The sequence below is a fragment of the Aulonocara stuartgranti genome, assembly GCF_965226115.1.
Source record: "Aulonocara stuartgranti genome assembly, chromosome: 22".
NCBI lineage: Eukaryota > Metazoa > Chordata > Actinopteri > Cichliformes > Cichlidae > Aulonocara > Aulonocara stuartgranti.
In genome coordinates, this window is record NC_138957.1 from 28,824,315 (window position 1) to 28,852,231 (window position 27,917).

The following is a 27,917-nucleotide window of genomic DNA, read 5'->3' on the forward strand; positions in this document are numbered from 1 at the left end:
AGAAAGAACTATTTCTGTGTAATTTGCACCTGGTGCAGTAATCGTGTCCTAGAAAGTAACTTCTTTTTTGTCTCACATGGGAGGGTTTTTTGGTTTTTTAGTGTTATTTTCATACAATTTTTTCTCTTATCTGAGCACATCTTACTCACCAAACATCTGTTAAAAACAGCTCACCCGAGATCATCTGGTGACTCATAAAAAGTCAGTGAATGACACAAACACATCCATCTGAAGACTTTACTACAGCGCCGGGTGAGGTTTATTATTTTAGGCAGGCTGTTTACCAGGTTATTTTATCAGAGTCAAAGTTCCCCTCATTATTGCAGCTTTTAAGCTGCCAGCAGCGTCAGTTGATCAAACAGTGTGGCAAAACTAAACAAAGCCATTAAAGCATAAAAGAACCAAACAGACATGAAAACGTGCACTTTCACGTGTGAATTTTGGATAATTATATGATGCCGGATATAGTTTGAAGAGTGAATTTTTATTTTACTCAAAAGACTGTTTAATCCACAATTTAGAGATGATAAATCAATCATTTCTTGCTGGATTATGATACACAAAAATGCAAATTAACTACACAAAACAGAGGTCAGGAGAATAATTTTACAAGAGGAGAAAAGTTGCAGCTGGAGTAAGTTTGTTTTTTTTCTTCGGGACTACTTTGTGAAGCGAACTGTGCCCAGACTTTTACTGAGAGTGTGAGTAGATTTTTGTGTGTCCATTGCTTGTTTATGACTGCAGGGTTAAACAAATTAAACTTAAAATAACTATTCGATTTTTTTCCCTCAAAAACATTCAGACCATCTTCTCACTGAGCCAGCAGCTGCAGGTTGCTCCTCCCACTGGAGTTTGCCAGCGGGACCACGAGCGCCGAGTTTTTATTGTCGGTGCTGGAGGTTGCTGTGAGGCGAGCGCGGGTGTTCAGGCTTCGTTGTTCCAGAGACAGAGCTTCCTGTTTTCTGGAAAGATCCTGCAGCATGCGGGAGTGATGCAGCTTCATTTTCTGCAGAGAGTGCCTGAGAGAGGATTACAGCAGCGAGCAGGGATGAATATCAGCTCCGGTGGCATGCATGCTCGAGAAGTTCTTCTGAATTTGGTTTTATGGTTTATCATTACTTTAAAACATCACAAATCCATAAAATGTATTTCTCTTTATATTCAAGATTGTAAGAGTGACAGATATATTTTTATAGTCCTATGTTATTTCAGCGGTAACTCTATAACTTGTCTGTTTCTCTTCCATTAGATTGTTTATACACTTCCCAATCTAATATTCTATATTATATATAGAATACATATTCTATAATTGGACCTAATATTTATTTAACTGGACAAGCTTGAGATGTGATGATGCCACACATAGTATGATTTCAATAAGATCTCATATTGGTGATGGGAGAGTCAGACCCTTCTGTCTCCAGCACATCCCTCTGATTCTCAAGGTCTGGACATTGTCATCTTGGAATTTACCTGTGCCATCAGGGAAGAAATTGTTGGAAAAATAGTAAGCTGACCTAATTTTTCGGGCATTTAACGTCATTCAGTTACAACCTGCTGAACTGAAGCAACCTCCAGTCATAACACTTCCTTTACAGGGTTATGCAGTAGGCACCAGGCTTGATGAGTGCATCACTTCATCCACCTCTATTCTTACCCTGATGCTTCAACACTCCCAAACAGGGTTGAGAGTATATTACACAAACACATATATGTTTTGTGTAATATATACAATACTTATATATTATTATTATTGTTAATACTACTTAGTTTGGCCACACAAATAAAAATGAAGACTCACTGAGCTTCAGAGAGCTTCTGCTTCAGAGCTGCGATCGTGGCCTCCAGTTGCTGGACTTCATTAACGAGGCCGTGCTGCACCTGCAAACCATCACGATAAAAGGAGAAAAGACTTCTAATGCAATCAGGGACACATCTGCTGCTATATAACTGATATATACCTCGTCTCTGCACAGGTCCACGTTAGGCCTGTTGGTCCTGGTCTCCAGTCTGGTGTGAGCAAGCTTCAGGTTGGCTGTCTTCGCCTGCAGATCTGCATCCAGCCCGTGGATGTCAATTTCCATTTCTGCCATTTCCTCCTCAGTCTACAGACGGATGTACAGGCAGTGGGAACATGCGATGACAAACTATACTCCCTCACCCTGCTGCTAACAGCTATTATTTATAAGATCTTACAGTTTTTATTTGCCACTCCAGCTCATGTCGGGCCTGCTCTTCAAGGTGATTACGTTTGCGGAGAGCAAACTCTGTGGCTCTGCGTTGAGTCTCCAACTCATTCTGCAGCTACGAAATAAAAAGAAAGAAAGAAATTAACAGCAAATATGCCCCACCTACTCTAAGCAAGATTAGTGGACAATATAAGAAAACCAAAATAAAAATAAATTAATCAAATTAAAGAAATCCTTTAACCATCTGCAGCGCCCCCGGGTGTTCAAACACCGACATGTGAAACAATGTTCTTATTAACATGTAAGTAAAACCTTTATCCCATAGATTAAAACTGCCTAGAATATCAATGATTTTTAAATTAAATGTGACATCAGAAGATTTTTTTTAACAAAATAAAAATATAATACACACATTTAATACACAAAGCGCATCTTTGTGATTAATAAATGTGGTAACTACATATCTCCTCTTTAATTTAAGCTTTTAAACATGGATCTATGATGTGTGCATAAAAAGCTTTTAATCATTAAATAAACATTTGTCAAATCTGGAGAACACAGACTGAGCACAGAGAGAGGGTTGCACCAATATTTGTGCACAGTTTAATGAATATTAAAGTCATTAGGTGGTTATCATTTTTTAATTTTTTTTAATTAAATAAAATACTTGAATAGTACTTGGTCGTATAATAAGTCATATTCAAGAACTCCTACTAGTTGCAAACCACCTACCTGTGCTCGGGTGAGGTTCATATCCTCCCTTATTTGCTGGGAAACCTGCATCGCCTCATGGGCACGAGCCACATTATGCTGGCTGAACTGGACCCACTCCTGGGGGGTGGAGGAGCTACACCAAAGACAGCAGTTATAACAGTAGTAGCTGCTATGAATGATACGGTTTAAATAGACAGCGGTAACCAAGCATCACAAAAATGCATAATACACAATATTACAGTGACACTCAGTAGTTATGGTTTTTGTGTGTAAAAGAACAAATTTTGTATATAAATTTCATGTAAAAAAGTATATATTACAAAAGCTTTATGAAAAGTTCTAACACCTTGTTGTGATTTGGCTCTATGTAACTGAAGTTGAATTGAATTTCCATAGTTTAGCAAATGAGGAGTAATATTCAACCAATCTTTTAATTATGATAATAATTATATCATACACTAGCATTTTATGATCTGCATACTTCATATTTCATGCACACCCTCATCTGAAGATTACCCTGATGGAATGCGAGTCGGGTTGGTCTTTAGGGAGATGTGGGGCGATTTTATCGTAAGTGACAGACAGGACATGTCAATATCCAGAGCATCCATCTTGTTCTGGAGATCAGCAGTCAGCTGGTGCCGCACCTCCTGCAGAATGCTTAGCAACCAGGAAAAAGGGAGGAGCTTAGAAGTTGGCTAAAGTCAACATGCATTTTCAGCAGTGGGAAACAGAAACGTACCATAGCTGCTCAAAGGCCCTGCTAGTGTGCTGCTGCAGAACTTGCTGCACTCTTTCAATCAGCTCCACCTCTTTCTTCAGCTGTTCGTCCACGGGGTCCGTTACCAGCTCGTGCCCTTGCCGTCCCTCCCTCAGTGTCAGGCATTCAGTGGTGACCTCCAGAGGAACAGCAGTGGCAGCCAAAGCTTGCTCGGTGTGCTCTTTGGACTGACACCAGCGTGAAGCCCACATAAATGAAAGTTATCTCAGAGACCAGGAGTAAAGATTTTATGAGCACTTGACAAAGAAACACCTAGATGTTTCTTTAAGTATGACACATGTGCACATGTACAAAATGGACAAAGGCACCTCTCAGTCATACTGGGGCCATCTTGGATTTTGAAATCAAAGATTAGCGAGAGGCAAGCTGACATTTCCACTATAGGGCACAGTCTACTCAGGCTCTGCACATCCCAATTTATTGTCTCCAAACGAGAGCTTCATTTACAAAATGCAAATCAGGCTGTAAACCAGGGACTGAGATCTTAAACATATTAGGAACATGTTTGCTGAGTTATTAAACCAAATAAAGAGTCAGGAGATTTTATCACATCCAGATGGTGTCACCACCTGCTGGTCATTAGAAAGAAAACAGGTTTAAGGCACTGAAATGTTGGCTTTACTTTTTAGACAAAGAAGTATATCAGCTACCGTATTTCCGTGTTTCTTATACAGTCTACAGATTCAACCTCTGCTTTTAAAAAGTCTGAATAAATCACCAGTGTCAGAGTCTCCATCTCTTCATCTACTTTCTGAGCACAAGTTTCCAACACTTCCTTCCACCGAGCAACATCCCAAACACGGTCACTCAGCCTACGACACGTATCAGTCTCATCCCAGCGTGTCTATGGAGAAAAGGTGCTTTATTAACAACGTGTGGAGAAAGAAAGGACATTGTTGGATGGTCCAGTGGACAGTGTCCTTTGAGCTCTGCCAACAAAACAAGACCCCACCTTAAAGTTAGTCTCGTTGCGTAGTGTCCTCCCTTCCTGTCTGATGACATTCGAAATGTGTCGTTCGTGTTGAGCTGTGGCAGACAGCTGCTGATTGTTGCTGGTCCACTCTGACACACTGCGGTGCAGGCCAGGCTTTGCATTTAGTGAAGGCATCATATTTCTGCTGAAACAAGGCCCAGATTCACTGGATCTTTCACGTACAGCTAAATGTGGGGGGTCTCTGTGAAGATCAAACACCAACACATATATTACCAGTGCAAAGGTACTACCAGAAAAAAGTGCAGTTATGAGTAGCAATTACAAACTGATATTATTACAAAATAATGGCATTATATCCCCTGAAAAATCTGAACGATCATAAAAACTCATCAAAATTTTGCTCTTTATTTTGAATGTTTCCATTTTATTAAATATCACAATAGTAATTTGCTTTGATCCAAGGTAAATATTGCATTGTTTGTTACTCTGTTTTGTGTCAGTGACTATATTGCAGTTAATCAACTACTTTAGATTTTATGACTCTATCAAAACTGCACACAATAAACCCAATAGTGTATTAATTATATAAGTGCGCCATCTGGAGCGTTAGTTATAATATCATTATGAAATGCTGACAAAGTAAACTGATAGATGTTATTACAATATATATTTGAATGAGTGTGCTTTGTGTTAATAAACCATACTTACAAACAAACCATCCCTGTGTATTTAATAACACTAAATGCAGATTTGAGATTTAACGGGCTGCCAGAAACAGAAACATTAATAAAACATCAGTGATAAAAGCACGAAAATAAACAGATACTACACTGTGTAAATACTCCTTTCAAAGTTACATCACCTCTTAGCAACTGCAAAAACATGTAAGAATATCAAGGACCTTTTTAATTTAATTATTATAAATAATTTGGATTGTGCAATCAAAATAATTCAGGCCAGGCAGGAAGAAAAGAGGAAGACAACAGAGAAGATTCATGGGTGGAGTAAAGGAGGACATGCAGAGGGTTGGTGTGACAGAGGAGGATATTAGGGAGTTGATGAGATGGACACAGATGATCTACTGTTAAAGGGAGCAGCTGAAAGAACAAGATGACACACCTTTGTGAAATATTAGGAATTAAGTAATTATTGGAGTCTAAAAGGCTACACCACCACGTACAATTATTTCTTTTATGGTTGTAATTTTATTGTTATTCTCAAACAGGTCTCTCTTGTAAATGAGACATTGAGTCTCAGTGGGACTACCTGTATAAATAAAGGATAGATTAAAAATATAAGAAAATAAATTATTATTATTTAAAGCGGGAAAACATGCAAAAAATATAAATAAATCAAAGTACAAACTACCTTTGCAATTCTTTTTCCAAATAACATTTTAGCAAAAAGTAGAAACAAGTTCAAAGGAAGATCATATTTGACTTTTTATTATGTACGTGCATGAATAAAGGATCAAAAATGAACCAAAACTTTCTACCAGCTGTCTCCCCGATTTATCTGTAATTAACTGATTTTATGTTTCAGGTACATGGGCCAGACGTGGCCGTCAAAAAGGCCAGGTGGGTCTGGTACCAGGTAGTTTCTTGAGCACTGTACGAGTTATTAATGAACGAGTACAGCATTAAACGCAATAGAGCGGAATCAGAAAATGCAACAAGATAAAAACAGTCAAGTAGGCTAAAATAGCCAAAATGTGGAACGAAGTGCTGCCCTTGATTAAATGTACTTCAATGTTCGAAAATACCAACATTGACCAGCTCATTTGAATATTTATTGTTTTCCCCCTCTGAATCTGGATACCCCCTTTTATGTTTTCTAGATCTAAATCTGAAAAATATTGTAATGTTTAAATTTAGCTGAAATGTTTCGTCACTTCGATCTTACTCACCGGAATTCTGGTACCTTGAGCTGAGCTGGTTTTTCCGGGGTTTGTTATCCGTGGCGACCGTCTCTAGGCAACAAGTACACACAACTTGCGCCTAAAAGGCTTTAATAATTAAAATACCTTCATTACGTTTAGTTTTGAGTCAGATTACCAGGAAATAATCATCAGGGAACACGAGCAACTTAAATCCACTTTGCCTAAATGACAGCCGGGGAAAATTCCTTTTAGACTTGTAGAAGCAGACTTAAGTTTAATAGACTTATTCTGCTTCGGGAAAGAGAAAAGGCTCAGTACTTATCTAAACACAATCGGATAAATCCGCATAATTTATTTTCAAATGTACTACTGTGGTAGTAGCACCAAACTGACACCTTTACACACCCTTCCTGTCGCATAACTATGAAGGATAAAAAGCTAAAATAGTAAAGCTAAATATTAAAGTTATGATGTAATATGAATAAAAATAATCAAATTATCTGAATAATGTGACCAATTTGCGTAGCAAAACTGAAAAAAAAAAATAGGGTCATATAACACTTTGAAGGTTGGAAATATATTAAAGAAAACAATTCAAAAAATTTTATTTACATATTTTTGGGGAGGGAAAGCATCTGTGTATCTATACATATATGCACGTGTAAGTATCTACATGTGTATAAATATATATACACACACATCTTTTTTATTTATTCTGTTTATTATTAAAGCTGGACTATTTTGACAAGCACCGATTTCTGTTGTGATCTATTATATTGTAGTTAAAATCTAACAAAAACAAAAAACAAAAAAAAAAACAACCAAAATATTGTACCAGAAGTTTCATTCCAGCCCCAAAACGCTTTTCCTCGTAACCTCGATAATAAACACCACTCGGGTATAAACACTCATTTATTGTAGTATCAGAATTAGTCATGCCAGTGGTTATATTTCCATGCTGTGGTGACTTTCAGTGTAGACAAAAAAAAAAAAAAAAAAAAAAATCTAGTTAGGTATAATCATCATCATCATCATCATCATAACTCGTATCCCCTCCCTGACCATGGCTGTTTTATGGTCATGAATCAGCAGCAATGGTTCCCAAGGTGTAAATAGTAATATAGGGAAAATAAAAAGTCACCAAAACGCAGCAGGACCGGTGGGCCAAAACCGAGGCCGGTCTCCAACCAGGACCTCACACCTGTATTCCAGTGACCTATTAAGCAGATACACAACCAAACCATGGTTTAATGCCCGACAGAGACGATTCGCCTTGAAAATCATCTCAGTGTTACTTTATCTGTACATTGCACCTAACGGGGGACACATATGAGCTCTAAATTCTTTATATAAGGACGTCATTGAACGTGGGAACCGCTTGCCAGTGCATAATCCCAATTACCTGAGCTATGTTAACACCTATATTCTCCAGTAGGCATCTATTAAGGCCTTACACTAAAAGAAAAACCTCCATGCCCGTGATGTCAAAGCCACTCCCACTTTGACTCTACAGAAATTATAGTTTTGAATTCACTGACGATGGACGATGTGTGTGAGCTCCGTCTGGTGTGTGGAGTACCAGTGTCGAGAGGAAGAAATTTAAAATAAACAAAAAAAATCCACTGACAGTAAAAGTATTCTTAGTAACAGTGCTGAGCAGGATCAAAACAACTGATTTGCTCATTATTTGTTCATTTCTGGAGATGATTTCAGCTTCTATTTTTTTAAACTTCTGTGTACACATTGTTTAAAGACTAATAAATTAAAACAAAATGGGACCATTTAGTAGCTTCAAACAAAGCATGTCCAAAAAATAAAAAAAACAAACCCAAAGGAAAAAGTTTGTGTGATGATAAAAACGTAAAGACGCTAAAAATAAACTTTGTGTGGCAGGTTCATAATTTAAAGTAAAAAGAAGAGTTTGGCGGCAGCGTGGCGGTGGAGTGCAGAGGTCGATTTCCTTGAAGCAGAAGTGAGAGGTTCAGTTAGCTACTCAGTTAACGGATTTCAGAGCGTTCAAGCTTTTCATGGAGCTGCAGGAGGAGGAGACGTGTTCACTTTGCAGTCCTTCGGTGTTCTTCGTGAGCCTTTTGCGTGTTTCTCTGGTCCAATTTCAGACAGAAATTGTCTCCTGTTATTTCTTCTTTTCTTTTTTTTTTTTTGCTCCTCTCCTGGTGTCGTTCAGCTGTGTGGGAGGACGCGACTCTGTGTTTGTGATCCTGCACTTGTCCAGTCCACAGTCACTGAGGTGTTGCATCTCCGTTGACTTCTATACCGTGCTGCTGCAGCTGTGCTCGAAGCAGTGCGTTGTCATTCTTTAATTCCTCAATCTGAAAACGTAAGACAGAGTATTTAATTTCATTCATCCTTGATCCTTCAAAGACTTTTTTATTAAAATGCCCCTAACTCTCTTGATTCATGCCACGTTTATGGTGTTTTAGGTGCAAACAGGAGAGCGGCGGTGCTTTTCTCTCTCACATTCATGTAAGTGTTATTTTCTATGCCCAATTTTAACCTAATGGTCACAATCGAATGCATGAACTGGAAACAAATCCGTGTTCTGTATCTTGCCCAACATGCAGGCCGGAGGAGCCAGGACTGAACCACCGCTTTTCTGTTGCCCCCGCTTTGGTGTTGAGGCAAAGAAAGTGGAACCTCAGTACTCTACCTCCACTATTAGTCAGAAATAACAGACAAAACTCATATTGAGCAGAATTTAATTCAGCTTATTGGTGCAGTCCTCTGCAGTGTTTATTTTCTGTCATGTTACAGTACGCTCACAACGTTCAGACTGATCGAGACACTCGAGTTCAACGTTTTTCTCTACTCTTGGCACTGCACCGCTTTGTCTGTGAGGACCCAAAGCCCCCTCCACCTATGTTTGCAAAGGGTAGCAAATCAAAATATGAGATGTGTGCACAATGATGGGAAGTTAACCTGTTGTCTAAGCAGCTCGTTGTCCATCTCGACTCGCTCCACCTCTTTGTAACTGTCCTGCAGCCGCTGGTTATTCTGACGCAACTCGCGGATGTAGTCGCACGCTTTGGACAGGATGCCTCCTTTACTCTGAGGAACAAACAAATAATATAATATTTTTCTTTCTAGTCTTTCATTCCCACTGTGAGCTGACTTTTCTCCAGCGGCTGACACACTTTGAAATTCCTTCCATATAAACACTTTGTTACCTGCTGAGCTAAAAATAAAATAAATAAAGTAAACACTGTCACACGCCCCTGGCTGTAGTAAAGCCTGGTGAAGGCATGAATGAAGTCAAAGAACAGGGTGAACAGGAAGTGAATGAAGGCCTGACAGAGGCAAATTTAAAAAGATCAGTGACATGAAACAGCTGCTTTCAGACTAAATGAAGTCACGTTACATACTGAGCTAATCTAACTAGCAGGAGCTTCTGTAACCATCTGTCAGCACTTACACGGTCATGCAAAATATACACGAGTTTTCAGTGAACGTCAGAGGGTTTTTTTAATACAACGCTCACCGCTCCGGTTCTGCTGTCGATGCTGCAGTCAGGAATGATTTTTGACAGCGTGACAATCCAGTTATTAATCTTGTCTCTTCTTCTTCTCTCCACTGTAAAGAAAATAAAAAGGATGCTCAGTTTTAGCTCTCGCAAGCTGTGGTTTCACACACCGATCAGCCCCAACATTAAAACCACCGACTGGTGACGTCAACAACACTGAACATCTGCTGGGAAACCTCAGCTCCTGCCACGCAGATCTTACTTCGATATGTGCTACCCTTCTTGTTACATGCACGATAAGTGAAACTGTTTCTGTTCTTCTTCTGTTGCTCTTCTTTTTCCAGGTATAAAGCCTCCGCCTATTGGCCCATTCAAAGTTAATCGGTACATGTCTATTGGCTGATCTGAGCACATGAGGCCAATCACTCGCCAGTGATCGTTACAAAAGCGCAGCTCCCTCGCCAGCTGTGCCTGCTCTAATCCTTAAGTGACATTCTGGTCCAGACTCCATACCAGTTGGTGGCGGTAATGCACCAATTCGTTTGCCAACCGTCAATAAAAAAAAAAAGGAAAGGAAATAGAAGAAGAAGCTTCGCCTGCTTCCGACTCTCAGTGACCTTTGTGTTTGGTAGTTTCTGTGTGTGAACAGCAGCAGACTCCCACAGCACGACATTACACCATCCCATGCAACAAAAACTGCTCAGAAACCACATGAGGGACACCAGAAGAACCCAAAGAGTGTATTCCCAGAACACAGAGGCTCTACACAAGAGCCCACATAAGATTCATTTAATGTTGTGGCTAACCTGTGGAGATACACACGAGCTGGAAAAAAAAATGCTGCTGGAAATGTGCACTTTTACATGTTACTGCCATTCATGTCTGTGATTAAAGAGCAATTAAAATAAAATCGCTTTCAAACTTTCATTTAAGTTTAGATCCTTCCTTCACTATTCAAATTAAATCTGGTCTTTCCTTAGGAACTTGAAGTTAAAAAGGAGTGATAGATGTGACAGCCCTGAAATATCCGTAACCTTGGCGATCACGCACCTTCATTGTGCTGTGCTCTTCGCCTCTCATCCCTGGGCGCCCGTGGACCATCTACTTTCCTGTAAAGGCACAAAGAAAAAACACAACAATTGTAAATTAACATTGAAAAAAAAATGCTAAGACACCACACTGAATGCTGATGTGCCAAAACTGTGACCCAAAAGTCTGTTAACAACAAAAAGTATTGATATAAAGGAAAGCATGTTAACCAAAACCCATCTGGTTTTAGTAGAAAATTATCTTTATTTAGGTTTAATGAGCTGTAAAGAACCCCACAAATATACCAACTGCTAGAGTCTGTGTTAACTAGACTTTCACCTCCGAAGAACAGACCCAGATCCTTTAAGTCCTCTGAAGGGCACGCTCTTTGAGCTCAACCCTTTGAAGGATTCAGGCTCTAACCCCCCCCCTCAAAAAAAAAAAAACATGAGTATGGTTTGCTGTTGCCCTCTCTGAAGGAGAATCAGTGACAAACTAAACACCAAAGCTCAGTGGTTCCCACACACTTATTACCTGGGAGGGCTGCCCAAGTATAGTAATGGGCCCTTATTATAGTTAGCCTTTCATTTTAGCATTTTTTGCAGTTAATCTTATCCTCCTCACTTTTATTTTGAAAGTCTCATCACCGCTACACCACTAGTCCTGCGTTAGCAGTGGCTAGTAGGTGGCTCGCAGGCGTGTGCTGCTCATTAGTCATTCAGATGAAGATGTCCTTCAGTGGCTCAATGTAGTCCAACCTCACCATCACAGACTGAAACTGCAAAGAGGTGGAAAACTGGGTCTGAAATCTAAATCTGTGGGAAACACTGATGCCTGAACTAAACCTGCAGCTATTAACCAAAGCCACAGGCAGACCAAAATCCAGTTTAATCCTCGTATCTTAAGCAGCCACCAAACGTCTGATTCTACGACACATGATGGGGGCAGGGTGGGGGGCGTAAGTGAAAGTTCTTCTCACCAGTCTGAACTGCCATGCTGCAACATCTCGCTTTCACCAAGGTCTCTGGGGATGGCAGGTAAGTAGGACATAGTATGTTGGATGTTTTAAATGATTTAAATGATGGTTTTTCTTTTTTTTTAGTATATATTTATTGTTTTACACACAATGACAAGACGGATCACGCCAAGAAGGAAAGCAAGAGGCAGAGTACACCCAGTCCAGTGCAGATTGGGAGGAAAAAGGTGAGATGTCGGCCAAACAGATGTGCAGAGGGATTATGGTGATTTGGTCATTCTGAGATTTTTTGGGAAGTAGCATCAATGTGCGACGAAGCTTTAAGTTGTACTCACGCAGTGTAGGTGTGTGTGCGTGGCGCTATGGTACGTTGGGTCGCCGTCTGCAGCACCTCAGGTGGGCTCATCATCACGTAAAACTGACCTGGATTTGACGAAACACCACGAGGCGTTAGATCGACAACACGAGCCTGTTTTATTTGACGGTTAAAGAAGTGCTTCTCACCTCCCGCTTGTGTAATTGTTGGGTCGGCGGTGGCCTGCACCGACACGGCCGTGGCTGTTCCATCGCTGACTGTGGCTGCAGGGAAATAAGCGAAACGTGTCTCTCCTCCCACCGTCTCCCCGCCAGGACTTCCCCCGTTGCTGAAAGGATTCTGGATGACGGCCTGCAAAGTCGGAGACAGAAAGTTTGTACAGCTGGAATCATCTCAAATACAAATTCGATTACTTTTGCCACTGGAAAACCAAAATGCTGAAATACAGTTTTCAGAATAAGAGCTCCTTAACTCCTTAACCCATGTTTGATATACAGACTGACTCTGTGTCATCCGGTCACGTCCTTGTCATGCACTTTTTCACAGACTGTGTTTTTAAAATGTCACAGGTGTTCATGGTAAAAGCCAAAAATAAATCTTAAAATAGGGTCACTACCCAAACGTTTCCAGACCGAACCGTATACACTTCTCTAAATAATTACAGCCCGTGTGAAATTTCACGTAGAAGAGGTTGACGTCATGGTGATCCAATCCCCTATTTGCATGCCCCTCAGCCTTCCTGTCAGCCACGAGCTGATAGATTAGTCAGATAAGGAAGCGGGTGTATCTGTGGCTTCCTGTACAGACTGATGGCTGCTGCGTCTTGACTGCAGTCTGTTTTTATTTCTAGAGCCTTTTGTGCATCCTGATCATCTTGCAGGGTTAACTGACCTGCGCTACTGCCTGAGGGGCTCCAGCAAATGCTGCAGTGGAGACGACGCTGACGGCTCCCGTCCCATCAGCTGCCGCTTCTAGTTGGTCATCTGTCACCTGAACCACGCGATAGGTCACCTGCAGACAGAGGAGGGCATGAAGTCAGTGACCATTATGGGGGTGTTTGAAATTTGTTTTTGGTACGAGTCGACCTCACACAAGCCTGGTGATGCACATTCATCGAGTAGCCGTCACGCAGACGTTTCATCTTATCGTTCATCTTATCATATCACAATATGTATTCTGAAGATGACAGCAATGATCCAATCACAGCGCTGCTGGGACAGCCACCATCACTGTTCACAGCCTCTCATAAACTCTCTGATCAGAAACTCTTTGTTACCATATTTCGTGAGTTTTTTTGGTTCTGAAACTTCTCAAGTTCACTTTCAAATATTTGGGTCAAAATTTTAAAAAATAGATTTTGTTCAAAGGTGTCAGTGACCGTCTGGAGTGAAAACAACAGTCGTTGCTAATTTTGCATGTGCTTATCAATCAAGTCAATTACACTTTCACCCCACAGACCAACAGTGACACCCACGTTCAATGACCTCAGGCGGCGTGACGCCCGGATTTCGATTCGATCCCTGCCAAAGTTGAATCTGTGGCTACAGCCTCGCTTTTAAAGAAACATAACTGGGATAGAAAGAAAATAAGATCCACAATAAATATGTCAACTGAAGAAAAAAAAAATCACTGACAGAGCAACTATATCACAACTGCCCACTCTCCACATATTTATTACTAAGGTCTGTCTGGCTTTGTTGTAAAGATATCCTCACATCCTTTGTGTAAAACTATGACGCCTGATCCCAGGATACTAAAATCTGTTGTCACAGCTCAGAACAGGAGTAAATTTTTCACCAACAGTAGACAGACGCTCCTGCTGCTGATGGACTGCTACCTTTAGAAATATGGCTCTGTGTCTTGCTGTTGTGTCCGTCTCCCTTGTATAAGACTGTTATACTCCCACTGTGAAATTCTGGGCTGATCTACAGATTTTTCATGTTTAAAATAACAATTTGTCTGATAGCTGACGCCAAAGAGTTTTTTACATTTTTCTCCTTTGGTTGAGGTAAACAAATAATTCTTCCTTATATAAAAATGAGCTGACATCCTTTGAAAGTTTTTCAGCTCCTGATCAACAGATCCTGAACATTGAACCAGGGCACAACTGCTGCTATCAGTTACCGTGGTTACCAGTATCTGAAGCTCTATTGTTGCATTCCAACTAGAAAATATCTGAATGGCAAATCAGCAACAGAGGAAATGCTGCCTGCAGCTCACCTGTCCGCCGCTGTTGTCTGTACGAAATTGGTACTGCACATTGTGGTCAGCAAATGCAGTCTGAGGGACACCGGTGATGGTCACTGCAGTCTGCTCGTCCGTCCCCACAGCTTCCCCTGCAACACACACACCACCACGTTTCAGACCTCGAACACTAAACAAGCGCAGGGCCGTGTAACGCAGGTGCACGCCTTTTGGCTTAACAGCAAGCCTGTTTTGTTTTTCTGCATGGGCAAAAATCTGCCACTGTCCAAACAGGTTTTGGCCTCGTCTGAACTATTGACATGTTACTTTCCAAGTGGAGCTTCGTGTACTCACAGTACTCATGTCCTCACTACCATAAAATTCATTTTTAGTCACTAAATGCCAAGAAATAACAAAAAAATATCCACTGTTTTGTTGAATTAACTATATCCAACTCAATCTTCCTTGTGTGGAGAGTCCAAAAAATGCATTCTGAACCTGGAAAAACTCTATAAAGTCTCACTTTTAAGTGTGTTTTGTTTCAGTCGTGTGGATTACAAGAACAGATGCTCCTACCTTCCTGTAGCTGCACCACCTCCTCTGTTTCCTGTTTGTCGTGACTAAAAACAAAAACAGAGCAGAGCTGAGTCAATTTCAAGTATTTCTCTGAAATAAGATCATTAACGTTTTCTGAACAAAAACCCAGCTCTCCTGAACCAACTGAGGAAATACGGCGCCCCCGGGTGGTTATATAAGGGAATAATCATTAAGATATAAATAAAATGAAACATTACTGGCGTCTAAGACTTAAAATCAGTTCATCTGCACTTAAAAGGGGGAAATGAGAATTATTTAAGACCTAGAAGTCTAGTCTAACTGCTCTGACCAGTTGCGCATGGAAAGGCAAACTTCACAAATATACATAATACTCCAAACAACGCCCCAATGTAGTTGGATTTAAGAGTTTGAAACCTTAGAGATGCTGCATCAGTTACAGTAGCAGTGAAGTGCGTTTACTTGTTAGCCTAAAAACAGTCACAAACTGCAGCTGTGCACTTGTTTTTATTGTGCATTGGATAAAACAAGCGCACAGATTTGGAAACGGGCGCACAGCTAATGTGTGCAGAAATCCTCTGAGAAAAGTGCGCAGACAGTGCGGGACAACACGAAACAAATATTAAAAGTACACTGAGAAGGCAGGTTATTAACTGCACTGCGCTGCAGGGAGCAGGGGGAAAACAGAGGGGTTTATAGGCCGTGGTGGAGCCATGTCTGAGCAGGAAGCGGGCAGCAGCTTCTCACCTCGCCGAGCTGTCCAGACTTTGCTCCAGCATATCCATGAAGCTTTTGCGGGTGTAAAACGCCGATATTCAACGACACCGAATTACGGAGATGGAAGCGCTGATCACGGGGACAAACACACGGGTCATGTGAGGAAGACAGTCCAGGACACGTGAGGCGCCGACCGGGCAAGGAGCTAAAATGGAGGCCGCTGAGGAGCAGGGCGGAGCTGTCTGCGTCTGTGCGGAAAAGTAGAAAAAAAAGAAAAAAAAGAGTCCGGGTGTTTCCGCAGCGGTGCCGAGGCGGTGGAGGGAGGCTGAGTCCTGGATTATGATCGTTATTGTGTTATAAATTCGGATCTGAATGCACGGATTGAGGCTGGTTTGCGGTTAAATTGGTTTCTTTATGTCCTCCGTGTCCTCTGTTTGCGCACAGCTGCTGTTTGTCCGCGCAAAGCGGCTGCGACATGCGCTCCAGAAGACACGGAGTGGATTAGTTTGTTCGTTTTTTGACAGAAGGAAATGCGTCTTTTTTGCTCTAAATGTCGCTTTGTCTTTGTAAGATTTGGAGAGCTTGTATTCACGTGACTCCTGGTGTGCAAACAGTTTGGTTAGAGACGGATTTTCATGGGATTTGTTTGGTTAATTCTCTATTAAAAACGATTTACTCGCGAATTATTTGACTTTGGACTTAATAGCGCGGTAAATATTGTCACTGAGAGTCATTTTTTGCGCTCGTTTTTCTCTCCCAATCAATCAGTTCCTCAATGGGATTTTTTTTTCGGGTCTCTTTTGCCCAGGTGACCACAGAGATCCAATACGGGTTTTCTCTCAAACCACATGACAAAAACTGTCTACATAACAAGGCACAGCCGAAGCTCGCATGGTTTTAACACATCGGGCAGCTATGGTGACCATTTTACTTGAAATTCAGACCCAGTTTGTACATCGCTGAGCTGCTAAATGAGTGAAAAAGACAAATAAAACGGGTTCTTGTTTCTTTACAGCCAACCTTCCCATCAATTTCTGACAGTAGGAGGCGATGCTGAGTGTCAGCGGCAGGAGGCACGACGTCTTCCACAGCTGATCTGCGCAACTGAGATCAGCAGATTTTCTTTTACAGTCTATTTAATTCACAAATAAATGCACCTTTATCATACACAGAATCTCAGAAGCTGTCTATAAAATAAAGCACGAACATACTGAAGCTTGTAAGGCCTCACAAAGCACATCACATTTATTTAAGAACATGTTTTACACATTAGGCCCCTGTTTGTTTGTTTGTTTGTTTTTTAAATACTTGGTAATTTTACACCAGATATCCATAAATCCTTTGATTGAAACAATATTCATTGCCGTTTAATTTACTTGTATAAAGGCTTTAACAGTGTGTCCAAAAGTCATAATTCATAGTGTTTAATAAAACTGTCTGCCATTTATTACATGTCAGTTTTTAGAGCCAGCACAAAGGGGAAAATGAATTTTTGCAAGCATAGCTTTAACCCTTTAAAGTCCACTATTAAAATGAACCACTTCTAGCTTGTGTTACAGGTTATAAATGGGATAAAAGTGCATATGAAAAAAAAACCCCACATACATGCTCATCGGCCACTTTATTAAGTATATCTAGTTAGTACTGGGTTGGACCCCCTTTTTCCTCCAGAACTGCCTTAAGTCTTCATGGCATAAAGTCAACAAGGTGCTGAAAACGTTCCTCAGAGATGTGGCTCCATATTGACATGATAGCATCACAGTTTCTGCACATTTGTCAGCAGCACATTCATCCATCTCCCACATCCCAAAAGGTGCTGTACTGGAGTAAGATCTGGTGACTGTGGAGGTTATGTTATGCTGCTGGAGGCTGTCATCCTAAGATTGGTACACACTGGTTATAAAAGGCTGAACATAGGAAGATTGTGCATTTAAAAATGCTTAATTGGTGCCAAGCGGCCAAAGCGTGCCCAGAAAATATCCACCACGCAATTACACCATCACCAGCAATCTGAAGACATTTTCTCCCAGAGAAAAATACTGCTCACGGGATATTTTTAGTTTTCTAAAAACCCCATGGTTGTGCAGTAAAATCCAAATACATCAGTAGTTTCTAGAATACTCAGACCAGGTTTGCACTGTAAGGGCGTCCAAAGAAAAAGAGAAACATTTGTTGCCCATTCTGATGCTCAGTTTGAACTTCAGTAAGTTGTTTCACATTGCTTAAATGCACTGAGTTTTCATCATGCGATTGGCTGATAAGAAATTTGCATTAACAAGCAGTCAAACAAGTGTCCCTAATAAAATGACCAGTCAGCATATAATCTCCATCAGCTTGTTCATCAGTTTATGAGATTTAGTAAAATGCTTCAGCCTCAGTGTCTTTGTAGTCACTCCAGCTGTCCAGCCATTCATTTTCCTAGTCAAATTTTGGTCTCAAGCAAGGCAGACTGACCTGGCTGATATAAGAGAGGCGAGATGGAAGCGCCTATAGAAGAGCATGTCTGTGGTTCCGAGTGTGGGAGGAGACTGGAGCACACAGGGAGAACCTGTAAACTCCACAGAGAAACACTCCAGCCGACCAGGACGTGAGTGCTAACATCTGCACCACTGCGTAGTCCTCTCATCCTGCCACTGAAATGTAAAGACACTGTATCATCTGTATCTGTAACACTGTATCTTGTATCTTCTCATACATATTATATGTATGATGTTTAGTGATGTTTAGTGGGCTACAATCAGAATAATTAAAGGTCTACAAAAGAAAACCAGTCTGCCAGAGCACACTTTTGGTGCTGTTTTTGTTTTATGACTCGGAATCTCTTAGTTAAGGCTGTCCAAAGAAATACATTTCTGGCCATTTAGGTATTTAAACCAAAGGCTAAGTAGGAAATTTGTGTAAGAGCTTAAGAAAAGATGTTGCGTAAATGCATCCTTACAGGATGTGAAGACTCCAGCTCTGTGGGGTTCTTCTGGAGTTAAAACTTTTGCAGAGCTTTTACAAAACGACTACAATTCAAGTCTCAGCCAACAGATCTGCTTAAAATTATCCCTTATAGGCATCACATGGCTTTGTGCGTGGCTTTGTGCAGAGGGTGACTCATTTATTCAGACTGTACACCCATTACAGTGAGACAGAGAGAGAGAGAGACAGAGGGAGGGAGGAACAGCCACCTAACAAGTGCCAAACTTGAGGCCAACCTCTCCTCCCATCTCATTCTTTCCTACATGGGCACTCTGATGGGTTTGCAGACAGCTCAGTTTGCAGACTGAAGAGAGAACCAAGACGAACACTGGGATCACGTAAGGAAATCGTCAAACTACTCTGCAAAGATCTCCAGAGATTTCTCATCCTCTAACAAACTTTAAAAAGGTAAATCGAATTTTATAAGTTAGTATCTTTTGGGCAAGGACATCACTTTAATTTTTGGGTGGAGTTGTTAACCCCACCCATGTCTTTTGATTAATTGTGCTTTGTCGTTTGTGTGCTTAATGTTAGGGGATTAAAAAGAGCCGGATGTATTTGGAAGTAATCAATATGTTCCAGTGAATTAAGCTTTGTTTTCTTTTTAACTTTGAACTTTGAGCCAAAAAGTTGCCTCATTTTTGTGTGTTTCAATGAATATTTCTTGGGCATATTTCTTTCATCTTATTTGTGACACATGTTCCACGTCGACTGTCGGATCAAACTGAATGGTGTGCATTTGCACTTGAATAAAACCTGCTCAAATTGACTCTTTAGACTCAAATGAATATAATCATATCTGTTTTGACAGCAAAATAAGAAAGTTACAATGGCGACACCCAAAAACACTCCACGAGGTGCAAACACACCACTTTCTCCCAACCGGATCACCCGTCTCCAGGAAAAGGAGGACCTCTGCAACCTCAACGATCGACTGGCCGTCTACATCGACAAGGTCCGCTCTCTGGAGGTTGAGAACGCCGGGCTGCGTCTGCGCATCACCGAGTCGGAGACAGAGGTCAGCCGGGAGCTGACGGGTCTGAAGGCCGCCTATGAGACGGAGCTGGCAGATGCCCGCCAGACACTGGACTCGGTGGCCAAAGAGCGAGCACGGCTGCAGCTGGAGCTGGGCAAGCTGCGAGAGGACCACAAGGAGCTGAAAGCCAGGTATAATGTTTACTGTCTTTGCACGTGTCTGCAGGAGCTGCTGAGAAAAAAGATTGATTACTTTGGGTTTGTGCCCTCTCATCTTGGGTCCCCAAATTCCTTAAACTCACCCCTGTGTGTTTGATCGATGTGGGTGGGGGTTTTTTTGTTGTTTTTTTATAGCTATAGTGGGAGTGTGTAACTTTAAAAGACAAAATAGTAACAACAAGATGAAATCATGAGCTGCAGAATTCACCCTTACTCATTCCTTACACTCAGGGGCTGTCACGGCACGATTTAATGTGGTTTGACCTTTAGCTTCCAGTATCTAATTTCAGCAAGTCTTAGGAGTTTCTTGTCATTCTGCTGACTTCATAACTCATTTCTGTTTGTGTTATATTTACATTAGCAGTTACTATTATCCCATAATTATCACCTGTCCCACAGTGTCTGCTGTTCAGCTAAAGTTATACGATACAGCTTTTGAAGTCAGGATTGCCAAACTCTTCTCAGAAAGAACTCTGCTGCAGAGTGTCTGGTGATCATGAGATGTCTCGCTGCTGCGAGGCATCTAAAATCCCCCTTTTCAAACAAACCCTTTCAATTGAAGGCATCTATTTGTCCCTTAATACAAATGTGAAAGGGTTTGGACTTCAGTGTTGATACATATTAAGCAGCAGTTACTCATAATCTTTTAATAACTGATGTTTTAACTTGGTGATGCACTGAGAGTTGTGTTACCCTGCCGCTGGGAACACTCCCTATAACTGTAACATATTCTCCTCATTGCTCACTGGGCAAGAGCTGGAGTGGGACTCCAGCTCTTTCCCATGCTTCCACATCCAGAGGCTGATGACTAACTCTTTCCCCAGCTTCTCCTCCTTCACCAAAGTCATCATTATACACAATACGTGGCAGTGTTTAAAGAGCTCCACTCTTGCCTGGATTATTTTTCCGTAAATAATAAAACGACGGCCACAGTGTGTTTGGCAAAGCCATACCGTTGCCATGGCAATATCTCAGCTAAAAACCAACGGCTGTGGCTTGTGGCTACCAGATCCACGGGACTTGATGAAAATCACTGTGGTCTATGACTCATATGCACCGAGGTCTTTCCCCTGCTTCTGCTTCTTGTAGACATCCTCATTCAAAAATAGCTCATATTTGTTTGATTAGAGTGTGTAAAGGAAACTATAGTAATTCAGTTTTAGGTCTTAGGTCACTAAAACAAATGCAGTAAGATGCCTAAACTCTTAAACTATGGATTCTCAAAGCTTGAATGAATTGAGTGTCATTTGAGTAAAACGAGAGAAAATGTACACATTGAAAGTCTCAGTGGCATTTGTAATAGTAGTTTAAGGTTTTGTTCAAGTATTGTTGCTATGGTGACTAATGGAGATAAACATGAATGAGAAATCCTCCCTTGATCTCACTCAAAGCTGTCATAGAAAATGTAAAGTAGTGCATTCTTTCATTCATGCTTGCACTAAAAATGAACAAAAGCTGCACTTTGAGAACTTAAAGTGGAACTTAGTCCCCATTTTTGTTTTCATAGGAACACTAAAAAAGAGTCAGAACTGGGGGGAGCCTTGCAGAGGCTCAAAGACCTGGAGGCTCTGCTTAATTCGAAGGATGCTTCCTTGACTACGGCTCTTGGAGAAAAGCGTAACCTCGAGGTGGAAAACAGGGACCTGAAGGCGCAGGTTGCCAAGGTAAAGTCAAACCCACGCTCAATTTAAAACTCAATAGAAACACATCTGGGCTCAATCTTTCTGCAGTCAGTCTACAAGCTCAGAACCTCTCTGTTTGTCCTTCATAGTCCTCCTCTCTTTCTTCCAAGTTTTGTTAGTAAATGTCAGCTAATTCAGATTTCAGCAGGGGTTGAAGGACAGCCTCTCTGCATGTTTTCCTGCCCGCATACTCCACTGACTGCTTATTTTCCACTCCGCAGCATTACTTTGTACTCATACTCGGCCCATTTTGTGCTTCTTTTTTAGTTGAATACCAGCTTGGCCGATGCCAAGAAGCAGCTGCAGGATGAGATGCTGAGGAGGGTGGATGGAGAGAATCGCATCCAGACTCTGAAAGAGGAGCTGGAATTTCAGAAGAACCTCCACTCTGAGGTCTGAGCGCTTTTTGCATATGTTCTTATCATTAGTTAATCATTTTAAAAAGTACCCATGCTGGACTTTACTGATAATCATTGCTGGTAAATTTTCAATAGGAGCTGCGGGAGATAAAGAGGCGTCATGAGTCCCGCGTGGTTGAACTGGATAATGGCCACCAGCAGGAGTTTGAATGCAAACTGGCCGAGGCACTGGCGGATATGCGCAACCAGCATGAGCTGCAGATTAAAATGTACAAGGATGAGATCGAGAAGACCTACAACACCAAGGTAGACCATCAAGTTACTGTTACTAAAGGTTTACTTTGCAGCATTTATGTCTTCTGTTTTGGTCCTCAGTGGTGAACGAAAGCTGCACTGAATAATTGCGCAGCAGAAATATCCAGTTAAAACATCGTGACATGGTTGTGTAGTTCCGAGTTGTTGGGCTTTCGCAGTTTCACAAATGTCTTGTATAATTTGGTTACAGTCCATGTTTTATCTCCCTCCATCAGCTGGAGAGTGCTCGTCAGTCAGCAGACAGGAGCAGCCACCTGGTTGGGGCAGCACACGAGGAGCTCCAGCAGATCCGAGTACGCCTGGAGTCCACGTCGACTCAGCTCAGCCAGCTACAGAAACAGGTTCTTACAAATAATCAGCACACACTTATCTGCAAGCATACATCACTTAAAGAAAAGGGTGATATTTTTCATATTTCAGAGCAGGGGTGCAAAACATAAGACACAATCGACCCGCCAAAGCTGTAGAAAATGTAAAGAAGCGCATAGATTTTGAATTTTTAACTGCAGTTTCATAGGTTTTACAGATGTTCCTGATAATAAAGATTGCCCACTTTCATGCTAAATCAAAGTAATTAAGCAACTAAATGACAAGAAAGTTTGTTTTTCAAATATTGAGTCCATAGTAAAAAGAACAACAAAAACTTTATATTTTATCATTTCAGAACAGTCTGTGGAAAGAAGTAACATAAATTATTCTGTAGTTTTGCGTATTTATCATGTAGTTTCACTGGTCCGGCCAATTCAATATCACCTAAGATCAAAGTGGGGTGTATGTGACTCACTATGTAAAATCAGTTTGACATCCATGTTTTAAAGTAAAAACAGACCCCAACAGAAATCAATTTAATTTAAAACAGAAGTTGTTTTTATAGATTCACATGAATTAGGCTCTTCAAATTGATGCTGGCTGTAAACTCCATTTATTTGTTTAAAAGTTCAGTTTTTCATGGTTTCTCTAGATTTCCTTTGTTTTTTGAGCTCAATTATTAACTCACTCCTTGATTGCTCTTGAGGTCTCCAGACTTGCTTGTTTGATCCTATCAGGCAGTAACTTTGTGACTCTTTGGTTTGATCCAGCTGGCAGCTCGTGAGGCAAAGATCAGGGACCTCGAGGATGCTCTGTCGCGGGAGCGGGACAGCACGCGTCGCCTTCTGGGTGAGAAGGATCGAGAGATGGCAGAGATGAGGCACCAGATGCAGCAGCAGCTCGATGAGTATCAGGAACTCCTCGACGTTAAGCTGGCCCTGGACATGGAGATATGCGCCTACAGGAAGCTGCTGGAGGGAGAAGAGCAAAGGTATGTGTAACGACGCTCATCGTTTCCTCTGTGTGGTTCATAAACTTTTTCATTTATCTCATCATCGTCATCAACATGTTTCTCTCTGCAGACTGCGTCTTTCGCCCAGCCCTCCTCCTACCAGGGCGGCGGGAAGTCGATCCTCTACTTCTGGAGCTCTCTCTCGATCTATCCACCACAGCGCTCAGAACTCCCCTGCTAAGAGACGTCGCCCTAACGACACCGACAGCGAGGCCTCCAGCTTCGCCGGTGGAGCCGTTTCCCGCACTCGCATCACCCAGCAGGCTTCGGCCAGTGGACGTGTCACTGTGGACGAGGTGGATCTGGATGGGAAATATGTCAGACTCAGCAACAAAGCTGATGAGGTGAGATGGAGAAGTTGGAGGTGGACTGACTACATTACTATTTGTAATGTAGTGACTTTGAACTCTGACGTTTTTACCCAACTACCCTCTTGCTCTTGTAGGATCAGAATCTGGGGAACTGGCAGGTGAAGCGGCAGGTGGGATCTGGCACTCCCATCGCCTTCAAGTTCCCAGCTAAATTCACCTTGAAGGCTGGTCAGAGGGTGACGGTTAGTAGCGTCTTTATTCAGCAATCAGAATCACCAATCAACACCTGATTAGCACAGATGATTTACTCTGTACTGTCCATGTGGTCAGATCTGGGCCTCTAATTCTGGTGGAACTCATAATCCTCCATCTGACCTGGTGTGGAAGAATCAGCCCTCCTGGGGCACCGGAGACCTCTTCCAGACTACTTTGATCAGCACTAATGGAGAGGTATTTTGAATTAAATCAGCTTATTGGGCTTGATAGACATTTCATTCAGACCTAAAGTGTCAAGACATCAAAACTCATGGCCAGTATATTTAAAATATACCGAAACTGAATGAATAAATAAGAACTACAACACTTTTCTTTCAGGAAATGGCAATGAGGAAGGTCACCCGCACTCACCTTGAAGAAGAAGATGATGACATGGTGAGAGAAATGATAGTTTTCCTAGCATGTGCATAATGAGATCATGTGCAGGACCAGAATCCAATTAGCAGCATCCACTGGTTTTGCATTGAATTAAAATAAGAATCACATTAATTCAGATATTAACATTTCAAATGGATCCGTATCACTGTGTGGGGGCGGTAACATTGAAACTGAGCATTACGTGTTGCATGATAAGGTGATGGTTGGTAAGTAAAATAAAGATATTTAAAAGGATATATGTGTTTTTAGTTAGGTGAAGCAAGGACACATGTGCGTGTGCAAATGAAGAAATACAGCAAAATCTCACACAGTTGCAGCTCCCAATGGATATTTTACATTCTTACTAGAAAAATGATTATCAGTAGTGAAGAATAGTTGCAAACACACATATTTCATCAACTGTTTACGCAACTCAATGTTAACTGTTAAAAGAGACAATTTAAAAAAAACAAAAAAACAGTTCACTTATTGTTTTTAGGCTCTTGTTCATTGTATCAGGGCTACAAAAATACAGGAGACAAAGGCGGTTTAATAACAAAAGCTGTTACAAAACCAGTCCTCCCATAGATACAGACTATTTACACACACAGGACTGAGTAGATGCTCATTAAACAAATAAGGGTGGGGCAGGCAGTCACAAAGGAGTGTCAGAGGTGGGGGGGAAGAGACAAAGACAGGAAGTCAATCCCAAGAGACACAAAGAAAATCACATACCAAAATAAGACAGGAAATGGAAACAAGAAAGACAAAACAGAGACCAAAACATTAGGAAAATATCAGTGAGAAGGAATGAAAATTAAATAAGCACAGACACCACGACACATACTTGACCTTTATTACCACTGCAGGGTTTTTTTTTTTTTAACACACACTAATTAAAAGCTGTGTCTGTGCCTCAGCAGGTGGCTCACAGCACCTGTGGGGACGGCGAGTACAACCTGCGGAGCCGGACGGTCGTGTGCGGCTCATGCGGACTTCCTTCAGATAAATCCAGCAACTGCTCCGTGTCCTCTGCTTCCCGCTCCTTCCGCAGCGGAGGCATCTCCGAGGGTTTACTGCCCCACTCCTACGTGTTCAGCACGAGCACACCTCGCAAGGTGAGTACCGCAGCTCATACAGGAGATATATGACTTCCCTTTCATGCAAAGATTACCTCTTTTTTGTCTATTAATATGCATGTGTGATCATTCTAATTTTGTTAAAATTTCTTCCTAGACTGGAGGCAGAATGGAGAGCTGTCCAATCATGTGAAGCCCTGGGGCCACTACACTACATTTTCTATAGCTTCTTAGGTATCAGTTGTTGAGTTATCTGGTATAGTTTTTAGTTCAGTTTATGTACTTTCAATTTAATTTCAAGTTATTGAATGCCAGAAAATTTTATACTGCTTTTTATAATGTACATATGCATGAATAAGAATAATTTTCCAGAGCCTAAAGGTTAATTGGGGTTAGCTTTGTTTGTTTTTTTTATATTAGGGACATTTAAGGTTGGAAAATGTAAAACAGTTACTTTAACATTCATTCGTTTTAAAAACTTAATTCAAATTAATTTCATTATACTCTATAGACACTCTGACACAGCGGGGTTGTGATCAGTTTAGGGGAGACCGGGGATAGTTGTAACGTGGGTCAGTTGTAACACTTCCAATTTCTCCAATCAGGGCTAAGTTTCAAATGATGTGACTCATCCTGTGCATGCCCAACTCAGTTCTGCTATCACATGTGAAAAATCAGCACATTTTGCCAAACACAGACAATTTAACATGAAAAAAAGTAATTTGTATGCCAAAAAGTAAGTTTTTCTACTTTATTTCAATTTGTAATAGCATTATCTGCTTTGCAGTTAAACTCATCAAACTTAAATTATGTTATTTGTATGTCTATGGGGATATATTCTGTGTAAGTCTTTAGTGCTAATGTTTTAGCCATTGGCTGTAATGTTAGCTAGTTCATGGCTATAGGAGTCTGGGTCAGTTGTAACAGCAACAGTCTGGGTTAGTTGTAACAATAATGCAGATGTTACAACTTACCACACTATTACTTTAACTTATATTAAACAAGTTGGGGCAGCGACATCAGCGAGAGAGGTTCACTGGTTGCTTTTGTATATGCGGTTAATGCCATTGGCAACACAATTCCTCCACTGTTTGTGTTCCCACACATACATTATGCAGACCACTGTGTCAGAGATGGACCAGTAGGAAGTACTGGTAGTGGAAATAAATCAGGATGGGTGCAAGAAACAGATTTCCTCATCTTTCTGAAGCACTTTGCAAACCTCACCAAGGTAAGCCATGAAAAAAGTAATGGAATTGCGATGCTGGTGAACAACTACATTTTTTCAGCTTCATTGTTATGTTCAAAATTGGTGCAAGAGTTGTGGGTTATAATGCCCACTGAGCCAATGAGGCCAAACTCAAGGAAGACCAACCAAAATTAATGAAATATTCAGTTGCAGAAAATTCCATAACTTGTCTTTTTTGGGGGGTTGGAATATGTTCAAAAGCTAGATGTCTGCATTCTGTCACACACACACATAGCTACATAAATGGATGTAAGTGCATTCATGTGTTGAATAAACAAAGATTACATGTAAATGTTTTGTTAGTACCCTTATTTCATTGTGTTACATTTCACCCCAGGATATGTTACAACTAACCCAGACTATGGGGTTAATTGTAACATTTCACTCTTTGTGTTTGAGGCCATACCATGCAATGGGTAATTGTGCTGCAGAGAAAATAGCTGCACTATTTAATAGCTGAGACATGTAAATACTTTGCATTACATTTTGAATCCACTACCTTAAACGAGCTCCAATTTACAGACAGAAATGTCAAAAATGTTACAACTATCCCCGGTCTCCCCTACAATTTTACCAAAATTGAAAACTTTTTTTTTCTCATTAAATCTTCTTACATGGTGAAGGTAAAATGAACCCAACCTTGCTACAGATCTACAGAATATTGTCGGGTTTTTTTTTTTTTATTAAAATGAATAAACGTGTTTTCAGAAACCTGCCTTTTTTCTGTGTCTTTCTATTTACTCAGTTTCTTACAATATTTACTGCCTCACCATAGAATCTAATACAGGGGTGGGCAATTCCAGCCTCTAATAATTCCTCTATTAGGACACAGTCAGGTGTTGCTATATAGTTCATCTGTTTGAACGAGGCCAAGAGTTTTATTGATTTAATAAAAATCAATAATTTAAAAAAAAAGTTTCATTCAAATGAAGAAAAATATGACATTTGTATTCAGGCTCACAATTACATGATAACAATAATATAAAAGAACAGATTATAACTGTTCAGTATTCATACTCGTCCACGGTATTATAAAACTATAGGTGCATTTATTTCAC

At 40.9% G+C, this 27,917-nt stretch overlaps 3 protein-coding genes across 6 annotated transcripts; 1 reads left to right on the forward strand and 2 right to left on the reverse strand.

Annotated features, from left to right (window-relative positions):
* Positions 1-350: 350 nt before the first annotated feature.
* On the reverse strand, positions 351-6,897 carry tekt2 (tektin 2 (testicular)). Of its 2 annotated transcripts, XM_082522763.1 has the most exons (10): positions 6,525-6,897; positions 4,637-4,799; positions 4,403-4,528; positions 3,646-3,851; positions 3,420-3,563; positions 2,922-3,036; positions 2,197-2,304; positions 1,962-2,105; positions 1,802-1,881; positions 351-1,019 (listed from the first exon to the last, which is right to left on the reverse strand). In XM_082522763.1, the coding sequence occupies exons 2-10, from the start codon at positions 4,793-4,795 to the stop codon at positions 812-814; spliced, it is 1,290 nt and encodes a 429-aa protein (XP_082378889.1). In that variant the 5' UTR covers positions 4,796-4,799; positions 6,525-6,897; the 3' UTR covers positions 351-811. The 2 variants fall into 2 exon arrangements, with proteins under 2 accessions (XP_082378889.1, XP_082378890.1); XM_082522764.1 differs by lacking the exons at positions 351-1,019; positions 6,525-6,897 and adding an exon at positions 1,447-1,473 and having other exon boundaries at positions 4,637-4,853.
* Positions 6,898-7,077: 180 nt separating this feature from the next.
* Positions 7,078-16,211, reverse strand: usf2 (upstream transcription factor 2, c-fos interacting). 2 transcript variants are annotated; one of them, XM_082521504.1, is made up of 11 exons: positions 15,783-16,211; positions 15,057-15,100; positions 14,517-14,632; positions 13,188-13,307; positions 12,485-12,647; positions 12,316-12,403; positions 11,984-12,028; positions 11,026-11,084; positions 9,994-10,085; positions 9,435-9,563; positions 7,078-8,827 (listed from the first exon to the last, which is right to left on the reverse strand). In XM_082521504.1, exons 1-11 carry the CDS (start codon positions 15,818-15,820, stop codon positions 8,738-8,740), a joined length of 984 nt encoding a protein of 327 aa, XP_082377630.1. In that variant the 5' UTR covers positions 15,821-16,211; the 3' UTR covers positions 7,078-8,737. The 2 variants fall into 2 exon arrangements, with proteins under 2 accessions (XP_082377630.1, XP_082377631.1); XM_082521505.1 differs by lacking the exon at positions 11,984-12,028 and having other exon boundaries at positions 15,783-16,207.
* Positions 16,212-16,441: 230 nt separating this feature from the next.
* LOC309698809 (lamin-A-like) lies at positions 16,442-27,574 on the forward strand. 2 transcript variants are annotated; one of them, XM_082521502.1, is made up of 15 exons: positions 16,442-16,670; positions 16,768-18,339; positions 19,004-19,124; positions 19,528-19,883; positions 21,418-21,574; positions 21,860-21,985; positions 22,087-22,257; positions 22,482-22,607; positions 23,346-23,566; positions 23,658-23,931; positions 24,033-24,140; positions 24,229-24,348; positions 24,493-24,549; positions 25,452-25,649; positions 25,768-27,574. In XM_082521502.1, the coding sequence occupies exons 4-15, from the start codon at positions 19,546-19,548 to the stop codon at positions 25,801-25,803; spliced, it is 1,932 nt and encodes a 643-aa protein (XP_082377628.1). In that variant the 5' UTR covers positions 16,442-16,670; positions 16,768-18,339; positions 19,004-19,124; positions 19,528-19,545; the 3' UTR covers positions 25,804-27,574. The 2 variants fall into 2 exon arrangements, with proteins under 2 accessions (XP_082377628.1, XP_082377629.1); XM_082521503.1 differs by having other exon boundaries at positions 25,455-25,649.
* Positions 27,575-27,917: the final 343 nt, after the last annotated feature.

Excerpts from the sequence above, each read along its gene's own strand:
- LOC309698809 (XM_082521502.1), top strand. The coding sequence starts at position 19,546 with ATGGCGACACCCAAAAACACTCCACGAGGTGCAAACACACCACTTTCT. Across the intron at positions 19,884-21,417 it reads CACAAGGAGCTGAAAGCCAG|GAACACTAAAAAAGAGTCAG; the intron begins GTATAATGTTTA and ends TTGTTTTCATAG. Across the intron at positions 22,258-22,481 it reads AGAAGACCTACAACACCAAG|CTGGAGAGTGCTCGTCAGTC; the intron begins GTAGACCATCAA and ends TCCCTCCATCAG.
- tekt2 (XM_082522763.1), bottom strand. The coding sequence starts at position 4,795 with ATGATGCCTTCACTAAATGCAAAGCCTGGCCTGCACCGCAGTGTGTCA. Across the intron at positions 4,529-4,636 it reads GCAACGAGACTAACTTTAAG|ACACGCTGGGATGAGACTGA; the intron begins GTGGGGTCTTGT and ends TTTTCTCCATAG. Across the intron at positions 2,305-2,921 it reads TGAACCTCACCCGAGCACAG|CTGCAGAATGAGTTGGAGAC; the intron begins GTAGGTGGTTTG and ends TTTATTTCGTAG.
- usf2 (XM_082521504.1), bottom strand. The coding sequence starts at position 15,820 with ATGGATATGCTGGAGCAAAGTCTGGACAGCTCGGCGAG. Across the intron at positions 15,101-15,782 it reads AGTCTGGACAGCTCGGCGAG|TCACGACAAACAGGAAACAG; the intron begins GTGAGAAGCTGC and ends TTTTGTTTTTAG. Across the intron at positions 13,308-14,516 it reads CAGACAACAGCGGCGGACAG|GTGACCTATCGCGTGGTTCA; the intron begins GTGAGCTGCAGG and ends CTCTGTCTGCAG.